The following is a 27,021-nucleotide window of genomic DNA, read 5'->3' as shown; positions in this document are numbered from 1 at the left end:
AACTGTGCTCACAGGGTTTCAAAGTGGAAGAAGCTGCTGGTTCTGTGACTACTTTAAAGTTGGATAATTCTAACTTTACCGTAGGTTTATATTATGGCTGTCCGTTTGAATTGTTTTAGCTTTGAGATATCTTTTGTCCATCAGTTTGGGAAAACGAATGGCTCTAAATACTGAATCTTAGTCACTGTTGCTATGGAGAAGACGCAACAACAAATTGCAAGTGCTTTGTCATTGCACTGCAACACCACACCTACAGCTGTAGGCCTGGGAGGGGATGGGATGTTTTGAGGTCAGCTTGACTTAGTTTTGGATTATCCGTAAGTAAGTACACTGCATGTGTTTTTTGTTTTCTTTTTTTTATGAAAGAGGTTGAAAGAGTCAAATTTGCCATTCTGAGTTGGAAAATGTAAAGTCAGCCTGTTGACCCATTACGTTAAGATGAAATATTTTACTTTGAAAAGACACAACCAAAACAACATTTCAACAAAAAAAAAATCAAGGGGACATTTCAACCCTGGATGCCCAAAATAACTCCTTCAGCTTCCACTTTATGGACCAGAAGCCCTTTTTTGAAACAGTTCTTTGCAGTTTTCACTACAGATTTTGCTGTTTGGCTTTCAGAGGCCAGACTGTGGCCACAGAGACCGACGGTGCTTCTGTCCAACACTCAGACGTCACTGGAAAACAACAGAGCCTTGTCTGGACTCCTGCACTACACTGACACACAGACGAAAGTCCAACACACAGTCAAAATCTCTCTATTTAATTGACAGGAACAACCACTCGAAAATTGCACCACTTTGATAACCGCAGATTGGAGGGAAAGTTAAACGTCCAAGACTTAATTTAATCTCTCCAATAACATGATTACAGCAAAAAAAAAAAAAAAAACACTCTCATTAGAAGCGCATTTAATTTTCCATGTTATCGCAGAAGCCTTTTTAATACCAGTTCAGCCTTGAGGCCTGTTAGTGGGAAACAGAGGTGTTGGTAGACAGAGCTGCTGTGTGCAGGTTGATTGACAGGTCTCTCCTCTCAGCCCCCTGGCTCCAACTGACTTTATCAGACAGTGAATCACACAAAGTCCCCTAAGCCTTCGGCGCCTGCTGCCTATTTACCTACTAAAATGCACACCTTAGCTCATTTCTATGATAGCTAGAGATGATTTGTTGGAAAAAACACCCTTAGGATCTCAAAAGCTCATCCAGCATGTAATTACTATCCGTCTCCTGGAGGGATGATCTGGTCTGAGGTGCTAGAACTAGTTAAACGGTTGAATAAACAGGAAAATTCTTCCTTCCTGTTTAATCACACACTTGTCAATGACTTCCAGTCATACTGAAGGATCACTTTGCTCACCCTTGTTTAATTGGTATGCACCAAGACTAAATAACTTTTGCTGAAAAGCAGCTGCTGGTGCCACAAATGGCAATTACTGTGTGTTACAGTGGCACAAATAGAAAGAGTCAATGTCAGCAAACTAGCTCAGTGTCAGTTTAAAGCAATTTCTAGCTTAATTATGCTAACATCAGCTACAAGTGGCTGGAATGGCCTTGTCACTTATGGTAGCTAATGTTAGCCTATGTGAGTGAATGTTAGCTTGTTAACATCCACTTGGTTTCTTTGATGTAAACAAACACATCAGCTAACAAATGAAATGACCAGTTACTTATGGTAGCTAATGTTAGCTGAAAATTAGCTAATGTTTGCTAACATTAGGCAACATACGATCACTTTTGGTAACATCAGCTAACATAACATTTAACAATCCACCGTAAACAAATGTAATCACCAGTCACTTATGGTAGCTGTTGGCTTGAAGTTAGCTAATGTTTGCAAACACAGTCATTTATTTTAGTTAATAATAGCCAACATCGCCTGACATCACATGCCACAAGCTTGTAATGTTAACTGATGTGTGTTGTTTTGCTTTCAAGCAGCTGAATCAGCTTCATGCATTCTGGCTCACAAACAAAGAAGAGTTTGATTTCACTGCTTTAAATGATATACCATCCAGCCAATAAAACAACATATATGGAGGACTGAATGTATAGCTATACAGTAAAGGACGATGCCAGGTGTAATGGGTTTGCCAGTGACTCTGTGTACAGCTTCAAAAAACCTACTTTCAGGCAGCTGGGCTCCACCAAAATCCAAAAAACAGCTCTGCGCTGTTTGCTTTTCCACAAGTCCTTCCCATATTCACTGCCCTTCTGTGGCTTAGACTGGCTCTGCTACACACTGTGTGCCAATGTACAAGAAAAGCCAAATGGGAGCCATGCACAAAAACACTACCCTGCTCTGTGGTGAGCATCAGGCCCGGCACACCCTGTGCACATTTCACATCGCAGACCCACAATCCCTCCTGCTTTCTGTGTGTGCAATCACACTGATGAGAGTCGTGGCAGACTTGCAGGACAACAGGTCAGGGTGTAAATGTGTAAATGTCTTATGACACCTAATACCCACAATCCCCAGCAAATGCCATACACATTATATGATAATAATATTATTATCATTTAAAATATTATTTTAAATCCACTCCATCTTGAAGAACTGTCCCCAGAGGTCAGCAAACTTTTTATCATTGTAACATGAATTTTGTTGGGTTATGTACTGTTGTTTGGTCAAAGCAAGTACTTTTAAAATGGCACGGTAGTGACTTGTGATGGGCCTTTTCCAGTTCTGTTTTTATGCTTTATTGACAAATAAAGTGCCATAGAGAGCCAATAGTCCACAGGTGTTCCTAATGACCAATCACCTCGGTTAGTGGTGTCACTGATGAGTTCCTCCCCTCTACTTGAAGGAAAGCTAATCAGTGCAATCAGCTGGTCCAGCCTCGTTGGCTCTTCATGGTGCATGATTGGATTAAATGACTAATAAAAAAAAAAACTAATTAATTCACTGATAATGAAAATAGTCATTAGCTGCAGCTCTGGAAGCCAGAGTCTCATTTCTTGCTCCTTGTCTGCCTCACCTTGCTGGGAGTGCTATCAGCAGCCAGAGTGCTCCTCGGTGGGACTTGGTAGACGTCTTGTGCAGGAGGGACCTGGTAGATGCTCTGCTGACTCTGCTGCTGTGGACTCTGGAGGGACGGTGGCACCTGGTAGATGCCCTGAGCCCCTGAGCCGGGCTTCTGCTGATAGGCCGAGCCCTGAGGAGAGGACTGGGAGGCCGCAGTGGCAGCCGGGGACTGGGCCTCGAACATGGGTCCAATCAGCAGCTTCAGACGGTTGCCGGGGGCGATGCCTTGGCGGCCATGCAGGGAGCAGAGCCACCAGCCCTCCAGGCCTCCTGTGTTCTGCTCAATGACGGTCAGGATGTCCCCTTTACGGAAGGCCAGCTCCTCTGGGGACTCCGGCACATTGTCGTACAACGCTTTGGCCATCAGGTTCTGCAGAAAGAGAGAGGAGCCATTCTTTAGACAAAGTTCTTAGCCGGCTGCTGGCTATAGCTGAAGCTATAGCCAGCAGCCAGTTAGCTTAGCTTAGCACAATGAAATGACCGGTCAAGAAATAGTTTGTATTTTAACGCACTATTCCCAACTAAACTGTCCCTTTAAAACACTAGACTTACGATAATTTACAAAACTTCTATTGCAGTTTCTAAAACGCTTTGATGAATGACATGCTGGTGAACTTCTTTCTGCACTTCAAATTACCATGCAGGATTGCATTAGCCCCCAGCTCCCCACCAGATGTCTTTCAAACCAATCTGAACTTGATGGGATTTTCTCAGCTTGCGCCCTGCTCCAGGGCACAGTTATCTAAAGGGCCAGCGAGGGCTGAGGGATAATGACTCGAAACCACAGATTCTGGAGATAGGAAAAGCCCAGTGTGCCACTTCTGTGTCTGAGAGAGGCATTTAAGACTAATAGCCTCAGTAAATGCATCAATCTTTTTCCTTTAGCCTTTATTCATCCAGGGGAAGGAGTTAACTGAGCATGAACGCTCCTTTTCTGCTGCTTCATACTCACATAATAACAAAGTTTAACTCGCACAAGCTGCCTTGCACAACAGTCCTGTACTTTAAGCGATGTAAGCTCCATAAATACAATTAAGGATTAAGCGCCTTGCTCAAGGGCACCTTAACTATAGATACTGAAGGAGAGGAGAGTGTTTGTTGTTCAGTTTTCCCAGCTTGCCTGTGTTTCATGCGTAAACCTCTGCTTTTATTTCATTTTTGGAGCACCACTACCAAGTCAGAGGGGTAGTAAAGACAATAAGAAACAAGCGACACATCTTTTTTGTTCACAGTTATTGCCTCTGCTTCAGCAATAAAATGCCTAAAAAATGTTCTATAATGAAGATGAAACTACGCAGTAAAAGCAGCACTGAAGCCACATTGCGGCTGACTCTAAATCTTCATGAAGTCTCATCTTGCAGCATTGTGAACTGGATTAAATCCGCTCACGTCAGACGAAATGAGCTGAGTTGAGGATGAAATTGGATTCCTAATCGGACTAAAAGCTACATGCACATTTGGATCACAAAGAAACATTTTCACAGAGTGAGGATTATCAGAAACATGTGAAACAGCAGCTTCGCCTGTCAGGGCATCCAAATGCAGCTGCTCAAAGGACAAGCATTACTCAGTTTCACTTATCTTTCTAGTACCTTTCTTTGTCCATGTTATTCAGGCCTCACCCTTCAGATGCTCAGTGTGGGAATCAGGAAGCCTACTTTGTGGCTGCTGCTGGTTCGAGGCTTTCTTGAACCCTCTCTGGCCTTCCTCTTTCCTACCCAGCATGATTCAGGCAGTTCCCATGTGAAACTCTCTCCTCCAGTGACATCGTTATCTCTCACTGCGGACCTGGCCTCTCTGGCTATTGTCTAAGTGCACCGTCAGGGCCGTTAGCCAGCAACACCCGCCGCACAATTACACCCTCACAATCACCCCGCGCCACCAGCTAGCTGCAACAAGTTTCATTGTGACCCCTGGAGGTCAACATTGCCCAATGGGAGCGGATCCTGCATGTGTGCTCGTTCTGATAATTTGATCAAGGCTGGCAGAGGCATCCATGAGGAAACAAAAAGCTGATTACTGTGATTACAACTGCAGCTCCAATTAAGAGTTTGAATATATTTGCTCTGAGAATGGAGGGACGCTTTTGAAGCAGCAGACACGTTTTCATTATTCTAATCCTAAGCTCATTAATGTCATGTCATCAATCGCTCCTGTCAGCCTCATGAATGTCATCTGTTCAGCGCCCCGAAAGCTGCCGTATAAGGCCGCCTGTTCCAGTCTGTCTGTGGGAAACTTTCATTCATAAAAATGTATTTCACACTGCAGAGAGATAAAAGAGATAAGTTTAGCAGAGTCAACAGCAGTGTGAAACAATTAGAAAATATTAGTAGCACAGCTGCCAAAGACAAAACACTAGGACACATCTTTTTAAAGCAAACTGGTCCATGACTAAGATGAGAGGCTGTCAAGACAACAGATATCTACAGCCTGCAGTATTTGATGTTACACTGTCGGGTGCTACAGAGGATGAAACTGCACAGACACCTGCAGAAAGCCTCTGAGGCAGCTGTTTTCCTAAAAACTACTAAACCGCAGAGGCTGCTGTGCTGAAATATGGACTCAAAACATCTAAAAGGCCTCTCAGTAAGCTGGAAAACCATGATGATGATAATGATGATGATAAGGTGACCAAAGCATTTGGATGAAAGAGGAGAAAATTCTGAGCTTGAGAAAACTGGTGAATGCAACAAATTCTCTTGAAATCCCTCGTACGTGCCACATGAGAGCAGTCCTGTTCGTATAAGCGGTTCTTGCAGGAGGGCTGTTGTCCTGCTGGTATAAACTGCTTTGTGTTTGATGCTCAGAGGAGAAATCGAATCACCTCACAGACATGAACAGCACGTATCACCCTCCTCCATCTATGCCAATTACAGTGATCGCTGCAATCAGCTGCCAAATCAAGACCGCCGCTTTCACCAACCACACGTGCTCTCAATCACAAACCAATGTTTGCACCAATACATGCATAAATAGGCACCGAAAGCCACCTATGCAGAGACCGAGACCAGTCCTGTAAACCACACTGAGACGCTCACTCTGCAAAACATCTCACAGCTCGACAACACGGTCGCTCAACATATTCACACTTTGGTGAAGCCTCGGTGCAGATCTGAAACTAATCTAAGGACTCGATTGGCTTGTTTACAGCTCAAAAATAAAAACACATCACTGTTTTCACCATGATACTTCATGACTTTTCATTTTACGTAAATCGCCAATAAACAGGACAACGTTTAAAATTGGATTAATAGTATGTTTGAGAAGTCAGCTACAGAAAGTGATGCATTACTGTGATGCATTACAGAATTCCATGTTTTTTATCCATGATTGGTGTTTACAGCACTTCTAATGCAATGCTGCCAAATCCCAAATGTATGCTAGCTGCTAGTTCGACACACTGCAGCTTAAGAGTGAGGCCACTGCCAACAAAGCACAAAGGTTAATATTAGGTGCTAAATGCTGTTACCACTCCAGTATCGATGACACCTCCTGCAGGTCTATTAAGATTATGAAGGCCTTGACAGAAAGCTCAGACTGCCCCTGCTGATTAGTTTTACTGATGCAGAGCTCATACGTAGGTAAATTACAGACGACATAAATGGAAATCCTGATCACTTTACAGCACCTCCACCAATAAAGAGTGAGTCACAGATGAGCCAGAGTTCAAACATAATGGCTGACATGTGAAGGGTCATGTGGGACATCACCGCTAATCATATTGAACAAACAGGCTGTTAGCTGTAATGGCTAACAGCTACATGCAGATCCTTTTGAAGCGATGCAGAGGGGGACGCTCCTGTTGTCGTGTTTTTGTTTGCTTCAGCCTGCTGCGCCACTGTAATCTGAGCAGGTGAAACTGACTATTAACCCGGGCGTCACATCTCCGGCATAAACATTGGTTAGTCACAACACGGTGACTCCACCACCAGCCATTGATCCTCCTATAAACACATGTGTTAGCCATTTGGCAGGCAGAGAGGGCCCCTTCTGCTGCACCCACAGATGAGTGCGAGCTTCCAGGAAGTTATCTGTTATAAGGCGGCGAGTGGGGGGGCACTCTGCTGCTTCCTAATGTAAATATGAAGCGATTCTGCTCCTGACCTCCTATCTTACTGAAATAACATGGGCTGGGGAGAGGTTAAGGCCGTCTAACCCAGTGTCATCTATAATTAATAAAACTGAATATCGGAGAACTTTTACTATCTGTGCTTAAAAAATTACTGAATCGATTAATTGCTTAACAAAACAGTTGCAGGCAGCTGACTAATCGATTAAAGCTTAACACACTTTGGCCTGATTACTGAAAAACAGATCAGGTCCAGATGACATTAAAGGTGTAAAAGTTAAACGCAGATATGAAAATCCTGCATGTGTTTTTTTTCTTTGTTTGTTTCAGGGTCTCTGGGGTCTCATCGTGCCCTCAGCAGCATCTGGCTTCAGAGACGTCCCCACAGCCTCGTATGTTTTTGTCATTCGAAAGCGAGAAATCGTGCAAAGCTGAGCTGTCCAGATCTGCACCTGGAGCACGATATGCAGCCTGGAGACCCAGCTGTCTGAGCCCCCCCACCCTGAGCCGCTTTCTGCTATGACTCACTCATCTCTACATCAACAAGCCAGTTTTTTCCACCAGCGTCTCGCCTGAACACAAACAGTATAAACGTCCTCGTTTGCGTGGAGAGCCTGAGCTGACCATGCCAAAAATAAAAACTTATGTAACTTCACCGCCTGCTGAAGGGGCCCCACCTTTGCTTTCAGTCAGCGCTCTCTGGGTGGGTTTGGCTCTGCCTCTCTGGGGTACACATCAATCTAATAATAATGAAGGTGGCTTTGGCTAAACAAGCTCACAAATACTCAAATTCTGCCGCTGCTCCGGCCAAAAACACAACCACACCACAGAGCAGAAACCGGCATCCCCACAGCAGCAGGAGCGGCCCAGCTTTCAAAGACACAAAGATGTTTTCAACCCAAACAAACACAACCTGCTCCCAAAAAAGTGGTACGCTCCGACTGTGAGAACATCACAGAGCACCTCATCATGTGAAAATTAGGGCCGTACCACTGTAACACGTGTCCCGGGGTGGCTCGCAGAAAGGGGCGAACCAGCACACTCATTTGGCCTCATTTCACATGGTTAAATATAGAAAATAATTATAGTAATGACGATAATGAGGACCTGATGACTTTTACGAGCCGTTCCTCAGAGTGCGGCCTGCTGCGGGTGAGAGCCAGTTCAAATAAATGGGCCGTGTGAAGGGTTCTGGGTAGGAAGGGCTCATGGGAAACGGTTCAGAGCTCAGAGTACATGGTAATTTCTTCATTTGGACAGTTTTCAGGAAGGTTGACCCTCTGATTACAGCCTCTTTACAAGCCAGTGGCCGTGTATTAACATAATTATACAGCAGGCTGAGTGAAACTTCACTTCCTCTATTTCTGAATAAGCCTCATGGAAAAAACATCCATGTCACAAATTTGGTGCTTTCATTTTAAGCCTGTAAGCACACAAGGCGGCATGATCCGGCACACGCGCTGCAGCCGCACGACCGACTGACATCTTATGCAAGATGCTATAAATCAATAACTGCGACACAGTTACAATGTCATGAATAGAGTTGAAACTACACAACTGTCAAACAATCAATTGCTTTTTCCAGTCATGTGGTCATCAGCCTTTGACGGGTAGATGGACATATATCACAGCACACTGGGCTCCTTCAGGCGGGTTGAAAAGGCTGCATTCATTCTGCCTGGTGCTGCATAAAAGACTATTGTATCCCCTGTGTAAATATGACACCCACCTTGCCTCTCTCATGTGTGATTCACAAGGTGCAGCACTGCGAGGAAATCTCCACACCCTGCAGCATCTCAACAGTACGAGCGTGGCGACTGTCTCTTGAGCAGGATGTGATGTGCCATGCTGCGTCTAACCACACGGCAAGCTGGAACAAACCACTGATGCTCAAAACATCAGTTTGAGGGCTGAAGCATTTGTTTAGTCAAGGGGTATGCATCACTTAAACCGTGTCATAATCGTGGAGTTTCCCTGAAAATATAAATTAAGCATGACACCTCTTTAAAAAGTGGGCCTCAATCCATAAAAGCCCCTACTTGCTTGAAATGTGTTGCTGCAGAAAGGATTAGCAAGTTATCACGTTCTGCTTTTATTATCATGTTTATCTTTATAATAAAGGCGAGGCCGCATCTGAAAGTAATGAAAGTCTTCATGAAATAAGTTGCTCATAAGCTCCATGACTGTTCACAACAGTATTTATAATGCTAATGTAGCTGCTAAGCTATTCACTTAGCTACATGCTAGCCAGACACTCTGGTGCTTGTCAGTCAAAATATATCTCAAAATATTTTTCTTTTTTCTCAGTACTGTGCGGTTAAGTCCTCTGTGGTACTTTGGTTTTCAGGATTGTATATTATTTCATTCAATAAAGAGTTACAAATTACTACTACAAATTAGCAAGCTAGCTAACTATCTGTTGGCAAGCTAGTTAGCTCACTTCTGTATTGGTACTAAAACTCAGTGATAGTACTTATAATCTAGCTCAGCTCCTTTTATGAAAAAATTTAAATCACTTTCTTTTCAAAAGTTTTGGCCAGACAAAATCAGTGACTTGTGACTCTGGGAGATTCTGATGGTATTTTTTTTTACTACTCTTAGAGACAAAATGATTCACCAAGTTGCATTTGTTGCCTAATTTCTATCAGTCTGACTGCGGACGTCAGAATAAAGATAAAGACAACGAAATACGTGACACAACTGCAACGCCAGCAGCCGCTGTTTGATTAAGTCACAGGAAGGGGTTTGAGGAAATTCTTGGTCGAAATGACTGTTCTCCTCTGGATCCTCCTCACTCTGTCCATTCATCGTAGCTGTTTTATGTCTTTACTGTCACATAAACTACAAGGTAACTTGACATGACGCCCTCCTCTGTTTCCGTCTCACTCCTTAGCCTGCAGCACTTCCTGCCTGCAAAGAGATCCAGGCTACGACTGACCCAGTCTTATCATTTTGCATCTTGGACTCCCTCGCTCTGCCCCTGAACGCCAAGTCCAACCTATAATTAGAAGTGAAAGCCACACTGGAGATATTCTCTCAAATGTGCATCAAATTTTGTGAACTGGAATGGCTGCTGGGGAAACATATTGTGCAACGTTGCCTCTCATATTCTGCCAAGTCATTCCAGGACGGTGTGAGTGATGTGAAGCAGCAGGAAGAGAAACTGTCCTTCAGTTTGAGGACCCACGTTGGCAGGCGGCCATGCTGCTGAAGTGTCTTTGAGCAGAGCTATGAATCTCAACAAACTCCAGGGGCTTTGTGTGGTTGCTGACACTGCCCTCTGACCTAAAAAGACGATTTACTGCACCTACAGGGGTCAAAAAAGCACCAGCAACACAAAAAAACAGCAGTATGGTCGGTATTCATGGGGCCAGCCAAGAAGCGATCAGTTTTGGCGGCGTGGAGGGGTGGATTATTTCCAAGCTTGGCATCGACGCCAACCGAGGGTACATGAGTGCATCGTGGTAAACCCCGGAGACGAGAGCTAATCCCTCCAGGGGGGAACAGCCGACATGTGAAATATGTTTCATGGTATCTCTGCAGGGCCACATTGAATGGTTTTACATATAGGAATAGCCAATGAGATGGAGATTCACTCCAGTGTCCTCCCGATTTCACGCTACGCAAAGATCCCACAGACACAAAAAGCCGAAAAACCGAGGCTGCCATCATCCTCTTTTGACACATGAAGGGCATCTGAGATAAAAGGATGATCTTTTGTTTATTGGAGGGAAAGATTCACCCTCTTTAACACTCTAGTGCCTTTGACAAACATCTGCTTATGATGCACTTTGCGTTTATATTTTCTTTATTGCCGTGGTGAATGGTCAAAGGTTGTCCATGTGATTAATGGTTAACGTGACCCGCTGAAAAATGTCAATTGACTGCTTTGAATATAAAGTCGTTTTGATTGATTTCCTGCTACTACAGTGAGGTTTAAAGGCAGAGAACGCCTCAAGTGATCAACAACAAATGATCAGCCTTTACTGTCAATTCCTACAATTCCTATTTTTGGACCATTTTGCTCCAACTTCCAATAGAAGACTTTTGTAGAAAAGACCAGAAGAAACCTCAACAAACCACAACAGTGTTATCAGTCTTTGAGGGTGAATGCACCAAAGTGATCTCTGAGAGCTGCTACAAGAGGTTCAGAGAAATGTTGGAGATCACAAATTAGAGCTGAGAAAGTGGGAACACCAAAATGTGCATAATTTCAGTCATAAATAACAAGTACCAGTTCAAAAACAGGTGAAGGAGGATTTTTCCTCACTAAAGTTTAGATATCTTGATGTCATTATCGCTTGAAACTGATTTCAAGAATCAGTTCAGTCACTTTCTGCAGGTTTTACTACAAATCAATCAATAATTTTGCAAGAACATGGTGAAAAATCACATTTTCTTTGTTGGTTTTATCCAACCAGCAGTCAGAAATCCAAAGATATCCAGTTTAATTTCATGTACGATGAAGCAAATTCTGAACTAATTTGCACATGCATGCTTACGTCACATGTTCAGCCAACTTAAGTCACTGATAGTCCTCCAAACACATTTCAGAGCACAGCTAAGTGCAGGTTTTCTGCAGTGGTATTAAACACTTTTCTTCCCCGGTGTTCGCAGCTGTCCTGCCTCCTCTTATCTGCCACGAGGACCGACTCTCCACAGGGTCGCACCAAGCTGACAGAAGCCTGCGACGTCTTTAGAGATGACCCTGAAAAATAGTTGGCATTCCTCACGGGGAAGGAAGGAGGTGGCCAGAATTATTTCCGCCAAAGGTCAAACATGGAAATGATTATATGCATTGTTGCTGATGTTGGGTAGTCTCTCTCTCTCTCTCTCTCTGGCTGAAATGAGCACACAATGCAGTCTGTCTCCCCGCTGACTGTTTTCAAATGTTAATGGCTGGCTCATGGTGCGAGGGCGCAGCGGGGGGTTGGAGGGACGGCTATTCATTCTCGCTGGGAGAGAAGCTCTTCATGCTCGCTGAAAACCTTGCACAGGAGCAACCTTGGGGCACAGGGGCAAATAAGTCTGCACCGAAATGCACTGAAAACGCTGAAAAAACCAGACGACACAGCATGATAATACCACGACTTTTTAACAGGCGGTGGGGTAATAAACCGCCTGTGGAAAGAGGGAAAAAAGTCACATGGAAAAGCTTTTTCACTGCTTAAATGTGCATGGAAACCCTGCACAGGATGATCACGAGCTCTGAAAGGGATTGTTTGCCTGGTTTTCTCTGAGCAAACTCTGTTCATCTTTCAGGAGAATACAAATGTCTCTTTCTTCACAACGCTGCACAACCAAACATGCTGCACACAGACAAGAAAAGACTCGGTTATCCCGGTGAGCCCCGCTGCCAGACTCATTACCAATGTAAAGGGGCACCTTGAAACAATCATGTGCATCTTCCGAACAACCTTCCCACGCACAATCGCCTGAAATGCTCTCATTCTCACAGGGCGCTCCTCGACCTCCCGGCTTCCACCCCCCCCACAATACATCCAACTCTGTTTGCCCTCTCGTTCCCCCCACAACTTCCTCTTTCTTTCATTTTCTGCAGGCCCTTTCAGCATCACAGATCCTCCTCCTCCTCCCTCTCAGAACAATGTCTGCTCCACTCTCCTCCAGCCCTCTTTGCTTTTGGACCAGCGCCTGGACCCATAAAAGCGAAACGCTGAGGAAAACACACACACACACACACACACACACACACACACACACACACACACACACACACACACACACACACACACACACACACACACACACACACATATTGGCCGTAATATGGGTTCACCTAATCACTCTTCTCTGTGGTTGTGAAGCTATTTCTGCAACAGTTACATCAGTTACAAAGGAATGAGTTAAAAGGTTGTGGACGTCTCTGGGCGAGGATGTACGAAAGATGACTTTTTTACTTATTTTGCCCCAGACAGTTACGTCATAAGACTTTAAAGGAATAGTTTAACATTTTGGGAAATGCATTTATTTTCTTGCTGTTGGAGTGTTAGATGACGGTAAATAGAAATCTAAAGACTGGAAACAGTGGGACAGCAACAAAAACTGCAAACCAGCATCTCTGAAGCTCGCTAATAAACGCATTATATCTTGTTTGTTTAATCCAAACAAAAACCAAAGAGTGAAAACAACAAGTTGTTGCTTACAGGGGGTAAAGTTTAAATAATAAAACGTTTTTAGTCTATTGCTTATTCTATGCTAGTAGGTAGGTGGATTTTGCTACCTCTGAATAGAGTCAGGCTAGTTGTTCCCCCCTGTTTCCAGTCTTTATGCTAAGCTAAGCTAACTGCCTTCTAGCTGATGGTTGTATTTCTTTGGATTTCTACCAGAAAGCTAATAAGCAAATTTTCCAAAATATGGAGCTCATGCTGCTCCTCCTCATAAAGCCCTTACTAGTGATTGACAGGGGAGCTCACATTAAATTAAATATGATCATAGTTTATCGTCCGTCGCAATCTATAACAAAATCATATTCTACATAAACTACAAATAACTATAAAATCTATTTTATTGTTAGCAAAAGTATAAGCATTTGTATTTTCTGAGGTATTTTTGTCAGTGATGATTGCTGGGTAATATGTATGTTGATGTTGTCCAATGTCAAGCCTGTATTTGATCATGTGAGAGGACATATGAGTGTGCTTCATAAGCAGTAACTAGTGCGCACTGGGCCCGTCATAACCGCCTCACACCGCTGCGTGGGCCTCACTGATGCTGTAAGAGATCCGTCTGTGTGTGGACCCATCAGGGGGATTATACGCATTAGGTGACCTATGGAAAACAAGCCCTCCCTTCACACCTGAACACCCTTTGGAAACCATCTCTGATGTCAGAGAAGGGGGGGGGGCAGGGGAGCGTCTGGCCAGGGCCTCACCTCAGGACATGTGACGGGCGCCAACCACCGGGACGACCTCGTTAAGCTTCTGTTGAAACATTACCACTCGGCGAGGAAAGGAGCGCTTAATATAGCTGTGAATAATTCACTGCGGCTGAGATCAAGAGCAGATGCTGAGACCTGATAGGGGACATAGTAAACTTTGACACTATTTAACAGATTTAAACACGGATCTGTGAGAGGCCGGCCTGCAGGAAACTCCATAAACCCAGCAGTGACGCAAAATGTGTCGTCTAACCAAGACCAGGCCTGTTTGGCTTTCCGTCTGTCCCCCTGTCCCCCTGCCACCCTGCTTTCCTGTGGAAGTGTTGCATAATGCAGATATGTTTATTATAAGTAAAGAGCACTCTGCATATTTCTATGCTGCCCCCATCTCGCCTGACTGCGACAGAGGCAAACAAAGACGTGTAGACACAGTTTTACGTCAGAGAGGTTGTATTCTGTGCAGATAACAGCTTCTAAACACAAGTGCTCACATTTATTAAAACCCACTGATCAATCTCCTTGTCGAGGCTGAAAACAGTGATCAATGGAGACCCGATCAAAGTCCTTCCCTCCCATGAAATCTGTGCTACTCCCTCTGGCCTCGCGCCCAGAAACGTCATCACCGCCGCGGACTGTTCGGCTCCCTCTGCTCCGTCAACTGTGTACTTAACAGGACAATGACTCAGTTGCGACCATGACGCAGCTACACAGCGCGGACGCCCTCCAATCACAACCACACCCGACTAAAGAGCAACACCAGGGCCGGCAGACACCGAGGAAAAGACCCAAACTGTGTCAGCTCAGGAGTCTGAGGCAAAACTGGCAAACAGCAGCTTCACACTTCAGAAAACAGCCAGTGAAGAGGTGAAGCTGCTGCCCTCTGAAGCCTGGATCATCCAGACACTTAGCACAGTTTTGCATGACAGAGTGCAGTTTTTGCTTCCCTAATATGGAGAAGCAGACTTCAAACTAAGGTGTGTGTAGCCCATGATGAAGGAAATAAAGCAGAGGGGCGACACTGAAACAGTTCAAGGCAACATTCAAGTCTCTTATTAGATGCCCTGTGTTTGTAACATAAAGCCTGAAGCTCAAAAATATCCAAAACGCCGGGGTCAAATCATGTGAGCTCTCCTCAAAGCCGACACAGAGCAGCCCATCACAAAATAAACCCCGATGACTGACAGTGACAGACACAACAGAGCCCCTGATTGGCTACGTGCTGAGGCCAAGAGCAATCTGAGGGCTCCAATCACAACCAGAGCACGGGGAGGATTTTATGAGGACATGATTCATTTCAAAGTGTCAGAAATGATGAAGTGGAAAAATATCAGCAGGCAGTTCATGATATGAATCAAGCTGAGGGATTTTTTTTCTGCACCAGCTATTCAAAGGTAACTTTCCCTTTAACACTACAACCCATAGGCTGAATCAACAGGATGGTTGCATCAGTGCAATGATGTTTGAGTCATTTCAGTCACTGAATAAGCCCAAAAAGACACACTTCCCTTCTGGTTATGTTATTAATAAAAACCACAGTGTTTTAATTGAGTTTAAGAAAAATGATTTATCACAATGGAGCTGGAAGCACGGTACAGTGACAGACAAAGAAAAGAAATATCAGCTGCTCCCTGCTTAAACATTTTGAGTTTCAAGGAAATTATATATCACACAGCTAATCTCGTCTGAATTAAACAAAAACCAAAGTCCGACAGCAGCAAGGTAAAGAGGACATGTGTGACTCTGCACCCATTTATCCACCTGCTGGTCAGTCAATTTTAACAGTATTTTAAAAGTTCTTGTCAGCAACTAATCTGAGCTGAAATGACTAAATGAACATCTATTTCTGTTCCTGTTTCTTCTGTTTCAAAGGGGGGTGTAGGGTGCCTATTTACTCTATTTACGCCCCTGTGATGCCTGAACAGAACCAACAGTAGCCTCACACACATTTACATTCATATCAACCACAAACATCCAACATGAAGAGTGTCAGCATCCTCCTCCCTCCATCACCTCTCATGAGCGCAGTTTCCCTTTTTTTAACCATTTCAGCTTCTCAGACAAACCCGGATGCGCTCATTTCAAGAAGTTATAATTATCGCCACGGGAGCAAAGTGAAGAAGTTTCTTGAATCACAGCACCCACACGGACCCCTCAGACGAGCCCAGCTTTGGTGTAAATAACAAAAAAATCCAGCATTCATGAAGATTAGAGGCAGAAAAGCAGCGCCTCCACTCTGCGCCGCTTCACTTACTTTGTATTTCATCTTGCAGCTCTTCTCTGTGACTCCAGCAAAAGTGAGAAATATATCCGCTTTATCGAATCAAAGAGCGCACATCTGCTGGTTCTGGGTCTGCAGGGGTTTTCTGTGGGTTAACGAGCCATCCGGAGCTTCACGGACCGGAGAAACACGCACTCAGGAATCTCTGGACCCGGACCGCTTCCTTCTAGTCCTCCTCATGAAGCTCGCTCCTCACCACATTGACGGTCGACAAGCTCATTTGCATAGAACGCCACGGATTGGTCGTGAGGAACATTCTGATCCCGCCCCCTCTCTCAAGGCGCTCTGCTCTGACGTCATCAGCACGTACAACGTAGATTCAATCACATAGTCCCTCAGTGGGGATAGTCTCATAAAAATAAATTGTTTTATCAATAATGCAAAAATTTTATATATATATATATATATATATATATATATATATATATATATATATATATATATAGAGAGAGAGAGAGAGAGAGAGAGAGAGAGAGAGAGAGAGAGAGAGAGAGAGAGATTTGGTCTTTTGTTCTTTGGAGGATAATCCTGCTCTAAATTTTGGAGGTAGTATATTGGCACCATTAACAAATGCCCAATTAGCTATTAGCAGCCTCTGTTAGTCCTGAACCTACAGAAGAACAGACAACTATGACTAGATTACTTTGATACTGAAAAAACTTGAAAACCAGATGATTCTTAGGCAAGTTCTGACTTTTAAGATGGTCCTATTTTCTGGGATTTCTAAGCATGTATTATGTTTGTGTGCTCACATCGAGGAGTTATGAGGGTCAGAAGAAGTACAAATACAACGCAACAAAACTGTGGCAATTGAGTATTTAGTATCACAATTCTCCATCATTTTTGCTGCTGTCGCCTCAAGTACTGTTCAACAAGGATTTAAGCAAAAATCAAAGTTCAAGTGAAAGGTTAAAAGTAGACAATTTACCAGCAAATCACTCACCTCCTGCTAAGATACTGCTCCACTAGCTGCCTACTAGTTAACAGTCAAGTGCAATTTCATGAATTGCATTGTTAATTGATTATATCTTTTGCAATAAAGTTTATTGGAAAAAAATGTGTAGAAAATTACATTATAAGAATAATGAGATAATTGGCAAATGCACTTTAGCTACAGTATTCTCAAAATAAAACATGATTTGACCTATTACGTATCAGGAAATTATTGTGTCTCTATATGCAATAAAAAGAAAAAAGTGTTGGTTGCTTTTCTCAGAAACAGTCAAAGCCTGATTGTTGAACCAAGTGTGATTATGTAGCATTTTATTCGGCCCGAAAATGTGTCTGCCAGTTCACAAGAAAATTACAACACCCTGTAACACCACCTTTTAACCCTTTGCTCCCAACACCATCATCCTGTTCTCCAATGAATAAATAAATACAGAAACAAATGAGTTTTTCTGTGGGCTGTGGCCGTGTCTTTCCAATGCTGTCCTGCACTGCAGAGCTCAGGTGAAACAAAAATGTACTTGAAAATCAGTGACTACAGCCTCAGGATACAAGTCTGAAAATGAGGGCTGCACAAGAACAAGGTATTTGTGATTTGCCAGAGATGAAATAAACACTTCAGATACAAGATAAGAAATCAAATGGGGATAAGGTGTAACCTGTTTTCTACTTGAAGCGTTTTCTTTTAAAAGTATCACTGCTGCACGTCGCTGCCCCACCAGAGGAAATCAGAATTAAGAGACATTGGCATGAAACTATAGTTGCATGTCATTCACTGGTCTTTCCAAATCCTTCTTACAAGGTTAGTCCACAAAACTGTGTACTTTGGAGGTGTTGTGTTCAAAGTTACAACAGCTGTTTACAATTTGCTGACTAACAAGCTACCTGGAGCTGATTATTTAGAAGAAATGAATCACAAAGCACAATAAACTCAATCTCTCTGTACAATACAAAATACAATACATACAGTGAATTCCTCACACAATACTTAACAGCACAAGAGAATTAATTTACAGGATATTTAACATGAATTTACAAGTTATTTTTCAGTGCTCACCTTGACTTGAGTGGAGACAGCACAGGCGATAGCAGAGATGTCACCTCTGTGCACTCAGCTCTGCATCTAATGGAGGTGACAAGAAACACCCAAGCTGATCTCTGACAAGCTGACAAGCTGGCAGGAAAGCCTTTCGCTTCTCTGCATCACCCTGCTAACACCTCCTCAGTGCACTCAGCCGTCTGCAAAGTGTTAGTTATTGCACTGAAGATTTGCACCTCACCAACACAGAAGCACAGTGGAAAAGAAGTTAGTTCTGTCATTTCTAACATTTTGCACTCATACAGGCATGCCTGTTTGTTATGGGGACTGTTTTCTCTAAAGAGGCTGAAGCCTCCTGTAATTAGCCTGCCTCTCATGTGTTTCCGAATGCTCTAATTTGTGTCAGCTCATTTATTACAATCACAGAGACCCTATCGGCTCTCATTGTCCCCTGTGAACAGTCATATCCTCAGATGAATGCCTCTTGTAAGGGCACTCAAAACACTCGTTTGTGTAATATACACCATGCCCAGCTGGAGCCCATTCTCTGGGCCACAAGTGGGTATGGGGGGCTATTCTTTTCAGTGTATGGCATGTGATTATGTGCCTGTGAGCACCTGTTTCCTATGACAAACAACTCCTTTTCCCATCTGTTTATATCAGCGCGTTGGAAGAAAACAGCCTGAAATAAGCCAAAAAGGTTGTTTATCCCCTCTTCACAACATTTGGCTGGATTGAATGAGTCCATTAGTCTTCAATCTCTGGTGGCGTGTCATTTTGGCTGGTTTCAGCTCCAGCCTGATTCGCATTATCAGCTCACCGTTGGTAGAAATGAGAGATTTGGAGAGCTCTTCTCACAAGCTTGAGTTACAGCCCCCCAAATCCTCCTTTTGAATCTCAGCGGACAAGTCAAACAATCACTGGCCGGGGGAAGATTTGTATTGGCATTTGGGCCCGGGTGGCAAGCCCCGGTCGTCATGACAACTGCCACCATGGCCGCAGTATTTGTGGTCTCACACCTACCGTATTACATGAGCGGAGAGGGTCTCCAGTCTGTATAGGTGCAGAGGTCTTTCAGTGCTATTATGGCACATTTCAGCGCGGAAATAGGTGCTTATAGAGCGAGTGAAAAATGAGCCGCTCCACCTTTCATCTCCGCCAGGTGTCTGTGATGTTTAGGTTACATAAGCGCCCCTGCAGATCTGACCCCAGGTTTAACAGAGGGCAGAGCAGCCATATATCTTACATAAGTGGAGATCACAGGGCTCTGTTGCCTGAAGCGGGGATCTTCATTACTGTTTCGGTGGATGGACAGTAGCAGGAGGTGTTGGCGGTGGTGGACAACAGCTCCTCTGTGCGGGCCAGGCGGAGGCGGCCCCTCACTGCTGCCTGTGAATCACTGTCCCTCAAACTCTCGCAAACCAGCTCAGGCAGATTTATGGGGACCACCACCCTTCAGACAGGCGGGGGCCCCTGACTCGTCCTCAGCGTCTCCCCCTTTGTGCCCTGTGACCTTGTGAAGCCTTGTGGCCGGGCAGCAGCAGAGAGGAATGCACAAAACACACAAAGACGGAGGAGTGAGAAAATATGAGTCTGACACACAGTTGGGGTTGTGATGTTTTTCTGCCATTTGTACCCAAAACTGTGCAGAGTTATGTCTTTCCCCCCATCACTTCCATAAAATCATCACTTTTCTCTCGTGGTACTGAGTCACTCTTGATTTGATGTGTTTTCAGATACTCGTCTGTCAGTTTTCTGCCACCACCCCAACACAATGAGTGAACCGAATCTCATCTGTGGTTCTCAAAGCGTTCAGAAATTATATTTAGCACTTCAGCAGCAACATCTCTTTTCAGAAGAAGTGTCTCGTCACTCCGCTAATCCACAGACCTCAACATGTTTTCGTTTCCACTGCTGCTGACAGCTTGTCCAGTGACACTGATTTTGGAAAGAGATGTTATAGTTGAAATTTCCTTTCCAGCCCGAACGCCAGATTTGAAACTAAGAGATGCTGACAAACCATTATGTTCAAGGACTTAAAAACTTGAACACGCATGAACACGATTTCCTGCATCTAAGTCAGAGGTACCTTCCTGACCTCCACTCATTAATGGCTCACTACTTCCTGCATTAGCGCTGCAGGTTGGCACTGGACATAAATAATGAGGTTTTCCAGTGCTGTGAGCACCACAAACCAAAGCCCATTCGCCTCCATTTGAATAGAGGCAGAAATCTCAAAAACACTCAACATCTCATTCACTAAAGTTGATGAGAAACTATTTTTTTTCCATAAATTGTGAGCAAAGCAACCCTTCAATTGGAAAAACATTCCTTATCCCAGAAGATGATCTCAAACCTGGGCACGTAAAACCAAACCTATCTGCATGGCTACATATAACCAGAGGCAAGTGAAATAATACTGTACCTGATACAGAAAAGAAAGGAAAAGAAAAGGCAACATGTGGTTTGAAGTTACGCAACTGAGACCAGTCTGATCCTCCCTCTCACTGTTTACTTTTCCTCTTCTCGTAAAGTCGGGTATTTGCCCACTTCTTTGAAACTGCACTTACCTCAGATATTTTTCTTTCCTTGTTCTTTGGAAGACGAGGTGATCTAGAGGTGTGGCCATGAGGGTATGAAAAAAATAACCTCCAACACAGTATCCTCAACCTGAACTCGACAGAAACCAAGAGTGAACCGAAGAACTGAACTGAGAAAAAGAGGTTTTCGTGGACATGAGTCCACCCGATGCTTTGGAAACAAGAGTCTGTCCAAATTACAGGTATTCAGTCTAATTGGGTCCAGACAGGCTCCTGGAGGTCTCTGTTTGTGTGTCAGTGTCACCCAAGTCGATGGATTCGCAATAGGCTGCAATCAAATGGTGTGCATTATCATTATGGGTAAAAAGCTGTTTTCTGAGGCAGACAGTAAACTGTGAAATGCATTTGAAAAATTACTTGCTGATTAGTTTTGTATCACGCTGCTGCCAGTGTTGGTAATCACTCTCTGTCTGGTTAGATGTTAGATGAGAGGGCACTGGAGGAAGGGGAGATGATTAGGCTAGCTTAGCATAAAGACTAGAAACAACTAGCCTGGTTCTCTTGAAATGTCTACCCACACCTCTGTAGCTTACTGATCATTTTATCTTTTCTTTTAATCAAAACACACAAAAAATGTGTTTCCCCCTGCCTTGAATCTTTATGCTAAGCTATGCTAATCGTTTCCTGGCTCCAGCTCCATACTGAGCGCACACACAAGACTGATATTAATGTTTTCCTCTACTAAAGTGAAAAATGGTAATTCCAAAAATGTTTAACTTTTCCTTTAAAAACAACAAACAAACTACAGACAGTCCGACTACAAATCTGCCAAATGGGACGAAATGATCCACTTTAAATGATTTGTGATTTCCAGCTCTGGTGTGAACTTTGGTCGAACCGACATAATGATCTCAAACTGACATCAGTCTTTTCAAGTCATCACATTTCCAAGTCTAAACGCCGCTCTCACAAACGTTACGTGCCGTGCTTCTCCGTAACACTGCTTAAACATTACAGAGGATTGATTCCCTTCTGCATCATTAGCTGAATCAACCACAGATCAGAGGAAACAGTCACGGCACTATCGCTCTGTAGCCTTTAGCAACCGCTCCAAGGCTCCAGTTTGACCAACCTCACAAACATGAAGGGTTTCATTTACGTCTGATTGTCACAGTTGTATTTCAATGACCTGAATAGCTCCTTGTACGCGGCTAAAGGCTTTGCTTTATTTGGCCTTCAACTTGGCAGTGAAATAAGTGATCCACGGTTGCTGAAAAACAAGACCATAAAAGTCTGTTTTAGACTTAGATTGTGCTGCACACGTAAACGCTCACTGTGAACGTGAATTATTCTTAACTGGACGCCAAGGCCATCTTTTAAAATCCAGAGTTCAATGTTCACTCTGTTTTTTAATCCCTCTCACTTGTTCATTCATTGTACATTGCCCGGGCACACCTTCCCCTGTGAGTAATTTGCCTCTGGATTGGTCTTGTATTCTGCAGCAGAGCCAACTGTTCATCATTCTGTCACCAGCTACTGCAGGATAATGCTTCAGTGTCAAGAGCAGTTTTAAAATTCAGACGACATACAGATCCCTGCACACAACGGAGCTTTATTAGTGGAAACAAGAGAGGTGAAAAATACTTATTTTACACTTTAAATGCGAGTACACCAAGGTCATACATATGATATTGACAAAGTGGCGGCTCAGGTCTGGCTCCCAATCATCCACTCCACTGAGCTGTACTGTAAAGCTACACATGTCACTCAATCCACAGCAGGACCAGACTGTTCGGCTCAAAGTCAGCATACAGCAAGGGCAAAATATTCAGCTGGCAGTGGGCATCGATATCTATCTATCTATGATGTGAAGCAGGAGCAATTTGGCTATCATTGCAAATACTGAACAGGACAAATTTCATATATTGGGGGGACCTCCATCCCGGTCCTCTGCTCACATGAACCATTGCTCCCACTAATATGAGCGATATCCCAGTTCAGGACAATGATTCTCAGCTGATGGTACTTCTGCAGCTGCCAAGGGGTTCATGCAAGATTGTGGCTTAGTGTTAGCTCAATTGATTTAAAGGGACAGAAATGACAGTTTGGTTTGAATATATAAATAAATATATCCACATACTGAATCAGCTCTGTCTTAACAGTTGGAATTGATGGTATGTAAAAAGTAGTTAGCAAGCATGAGAAGTTGAAAGTGTTGCACAAAAGAATAACACTTCAGAAAGATAATGAATAAACTGTTGAACTAGCTACATGTGGACAAATGGTAGAAATAGCTAAAAATATAAAACAGTTGAAATAGCTAAACTCAATGGATAAATAGTGAAACAGTTAGCTTGCAATGGAAATATTTAGCTAAAAGCAGGCTAATAAGCAGTTGAAATATTGAGCTAAACGTGATGAATAAGTAGTGAAATAGTTTAAGTAATGGATAAAAAGTCAAAAATACTTAGCTAAAGTAAATAGAAATAGATAGCTAAAAATAATTAAGAGCTGAAACAGTTAGTTTGTAATGGAAATGTTTAGCTAAAGGCAAGCTAATAGACAGTTGAAATATTTAGCTGAAAGTAATGGACATATGATACAATAATTAGCTGACATAGCTAACAGTAACCTACAGATATATTTTGAAATACTTAGCGTAAGTGTTGGATAAACACTATTTAAGTATTTAGCTAAAATAGGTTAATGGTACAGTAGTTAGGTAATTGTTAGCTGAAGATGAAGTAGATGTTGTAATATTAGCTGTAGTAGAAGTAGAAGCTGAAATAGGTAGTAATGGATAAATGGTGAAGTAGCCAGTGTGGGAAATTATGATTTTATGTGATTAATCGTGTTAAGCAACAAAAATCATCTCGACCTTGATGGCTGGTGTTTATGAAGGTAGATAAGTAGATCTGTAAGGGGTTTGTTGGTGGGCAGGTGGTATGTCGGAAAAGAAATGAAACCTCTGGCTTTAGATTTAGGGTTCTGGCTGTGATTTCAGGGTGATGATGTCTAGTAACGTGTTGATGTGTTACACTCACATTTCAGCTGCAAGATGCTTTTCCGCCTGGTTGGAAGCATGATAAGACCTCCAGTGGGCGAGGTGATAGACTGAGCGTATTGACCCCCTCTGCTCTCTGTCTGATTGGATAGTGTGTATTTGTGTGTGTGTGTGTGGCCCCACGAGCATGTGTATTTACTGTTGCATGGTGTGTGTTGCAGGGTTGTGTGTGCACACGCAGCTTTAATCATGCCACTAATCCCAGGGTGCTTTAAAGCTGCAGCATTGTGGGAGTGAAATGAGACACTTTAAGCAGAGCTTCAGATGATGACTGTGTTTCTGTGTGTACGAGCATGTGTGTAAATCTTTTGTGTGTCATTTAAAGAAGGGCTGTAACCATTACCGCCATCATCAATTTTAATGGCCAGTTGTTTGACTGATTTATTGATTAGACGTTTGTTGTCTTGACCTCAGGTTGCTTGAGAAGAATATGTGGAGTTGTTTAGTTGATGAATCTTTGTTTGCCAAATCCTATGAAAGAATTTCTTGTTGTGTCTGACCAAGGCAGTAAAATCTCCAAAATATTAATTTCAATTAATGTAAAACAGACAAATCCTCACATTTAAAAAGACAGAACTATCAAATATTTGACATTTTAATGATGAAAACTAGCGACTAATCATTTCAGCACTAACTGAAAGTGATGTGTCAGGTGATCAGACTCAAGAACTGACCTTTCGTGACACATTATGTCAACACCTTCTGACATGATTCTGTTTATAATCTCATGTGCAGACAAGTCAGTCTAATCTGATCATATTCACGGTTTTCTTCTCCTCCTTCCACAAAATTCTATCCGCTTTATTTTCCCTCCATGCAAATGTGTGCCAGAGATTTATCTGCCCTTGTGATGCATCCAGCACACTTGGACAGCTACTTTCTGGAGAGAGCTGTCCGGGGCCGTCAAACAAAGCATGGAGAGAAAAACATAGTGGTTTTGGCTTTGCTCTGCTGGTTATTTATGGAGAGGATCCATCCATCCTTTTGTGCTCTGCGGGCATGGGCGATGCGGGTGGGAATTCTGGGAAGTGAAGGATCTAAATGAGGCAACAACCCCCCGAAACATGCCGGTGGACGGTGAGGTCCGCCAGTGCCTCCAGCTTTCGAAATACGGTGCTCTAGAGTGCACTCAGGCGCGCACACACACCTTAAATAAGCACAAAAACAGAGTGAAAACAAACAGGATTTTAAGAGGGATTCCTGCCCTTTGCCTCCACCTCCAGTCCTATTACTCACCTTTTGTTGCACGAGAAACAGCTCTCTGCCAAGTGACCTACTTTTAGCTTCTCCTGGTTGCACTGCACACATTGACCTTTTCTCCTTCCTGCTCTATTTAGCCAGTACTTCTCATGTTCACTATGGTTTGCACCCCTGTTTTCATACCTGCATTTAAGTGTTTTCTTAACTTAATCCTACCAAAACACAACCGGGACAAAGCACAATCATACCAGTGGAGTTGAAGAAATATGTGAATACGCAGGAAGGAAAGTCAGTGATACAATGCAAGCCATCCGTGCTGAGGTCTTTGTGAGTGTGTGCCTCTGGTATGGCTGGCGGGGTATTGGAAATGGGGTTCTGGTTTCCTGCATACCCTGCTGACTGAGATGAATGGGTGTAGTGTGGGTAGTGTCTTAATGAACTCATAGCAGGGTGTAGTCTGGGCTGGCGGATTGCTCAACACCAAGTCTGGAGCGAAAACGCTACAAATCTAATTGTGGCTCTTGAGAACAGGGTCTGACTGCTCTGATTGCTTTCTGGTTGCTGTTGTCAGGACACGGAGCTCTGCCCAGGATCTGTGGCTGAAAAGCAAAGCGAGCGTTTGGCTTACATCTGGATTTGGTGTTGGCCGCGGGTGGAGGAGACATGATGAGACACGGTGAAATGAAGGACATCTCTGCCATTAATGATGCTATGTTGTTCACCGTGAAATGGAAACAAACAGATTACATCAACAAGCTGTAGGAGTGGAGGCTTTGAAAGCATGTCTGGCACCACCCAGGTGGTCACACGAACCAGCCATTTGTAAAACAACAAAAACAGAAAAATAAAGTTGCCTGAAAGGAATATTAAGAGCGTACAACCATGCTAACATCGCTCTCAGCGGTACTTTGAGCTAAATGCCAGGATGCTAACATGCTCACAATGATAATGCTAACTTTCTGATGTTTCGCAGATATAATGCTTACAATGTTGCTAAAATGTGCTAATTAGCATAAACCGATCGTGGTTAAGAGATATTACGGACAGCAAAAACATCGACCTCATGGTGGCCCGGGTGGAAAAATCCGTGGAATTTGGGATTCATTATCAGAGGACTGTGGATGCCATTTGACCACATTTCAGGGCGATTCATCCAATAGCTGTCGAGATATTTCAGTCCGGCAGCTATCCTACAACCACAACGCGAGTGTAGCTAAAAACAGAAAAAGAAAGCATAATAAAAAATCTAAAATGCAATAGAAATATTCAGATTTAAGAATTATAACTTCTTTAAGTTGGCTTACAACAGCTGATCTTGTTGCCGTTTCTGCTATTTTTCATGCATGTATCTACCTCTGCAGGAAGATGAGACCCTCCCCAGCCCTGTTTACTAAACTCTGATTCTTCAGTTGTTTTTCCAAGCAGGGAAACAGCTGTCAGTGGGCAGAACACAGGACCTATCAGCATCTCTGGTAGACTTTTCCCTATTGTCTGTTGTGTTTTGAGTACAGTCTGGGACCTTTCAGTTCTCTGCTGTCTAATAAAAGCAGAGGAAATCCCCCAAAATACATGACATTTGTCTGCACCAGCATATGAACTCAAAAACAGACACTTTAATTGGTTTGATAGAAAGCTAACAAGCTGACTAACCTGATCATGTTAAACTGAGACAACAAGGGAATGGATATCCTGAATCTGAGTTTTATTAAAGGAAGATATTTCATGCATGTTCTGTTTCTGACCCCCTTTGTGTTTTTGGTTGAAGTTTTTTGTGCAAGTGGCTGCCATGAAAACATTCATCTATAAGCCACTAGCACATTAGCCAGCATATGAAACAGATGTTTACAACAAGGCAGTGATTGTTAGCACACAATAATAAATCTGGTGCTGCAGTGAGGAGTAAACCTCAGCCTCAACAACTGCACTGATACAAAACATGTCTTCTCGAGTCTTCTCAAGAT

The 27,021-nt window shown here is 43.3% G+C and overlaps 1 protein-coding gene across 3 annotated transcripts in view; it reads right to left on the bottom strand.

Moving 5' to 3' along the window:
• nedd9 (neural precursor cell expressed, developmentally down-regulated 9) overlaps positions 1-18,326 on the bottom strand; it is a 31,453-nt gene extending 13,127 nt beyond the window's left edge. The window contains exons 1-2 of one of the 3 annotated variants that reach the window (XM_070984885.1): positions 18,275-18,326; positions 2,978-3,394 (exon numbers count right to left, since the gene is read on the bottom strand). In XM_070984885.1, the coding sequence (XP_070840986.1) occupies positions 2,978-3,388 (411 nt within the window). In that variant the 5' untranslated portion in view covers positions 3,389-3,394; positions 18,275-18,326. Of the gene's footprint in view, positions 1-2,977; positions 3,395-8,822; positions 8,925-16,242; positions 16,443-18,274 lie in introns of those variants that run through there. The other 2 variants (XM_070984884.1, XM_070984887.1) reach the window with 2 other exon arrangements.
• Between the last annotated feature and the right edge of the window lie 8,695 nt (positions 18,327-27,021).

This window comes from Chaetodon trifascialis, chromosome 17, assembly GCF_039877785.1.
Source record: "Chaetodon trifascialis isolate fChaTrf1 chromosome 17, fChaTrf1.hap1, whole genome shotgun sequence".
Taxonomy (NCBI): Eukaryota; Metazoa; Chordata; class Actinopteri; order Chaetodontiformes; family Chaetodontidae; genus Chaetodon; species Chaetodon trifascialis.
Note: the sequence above shows the minus strand (reverse complement) of the source record. Positions and strands in the feature narration are given on the sequence as shown.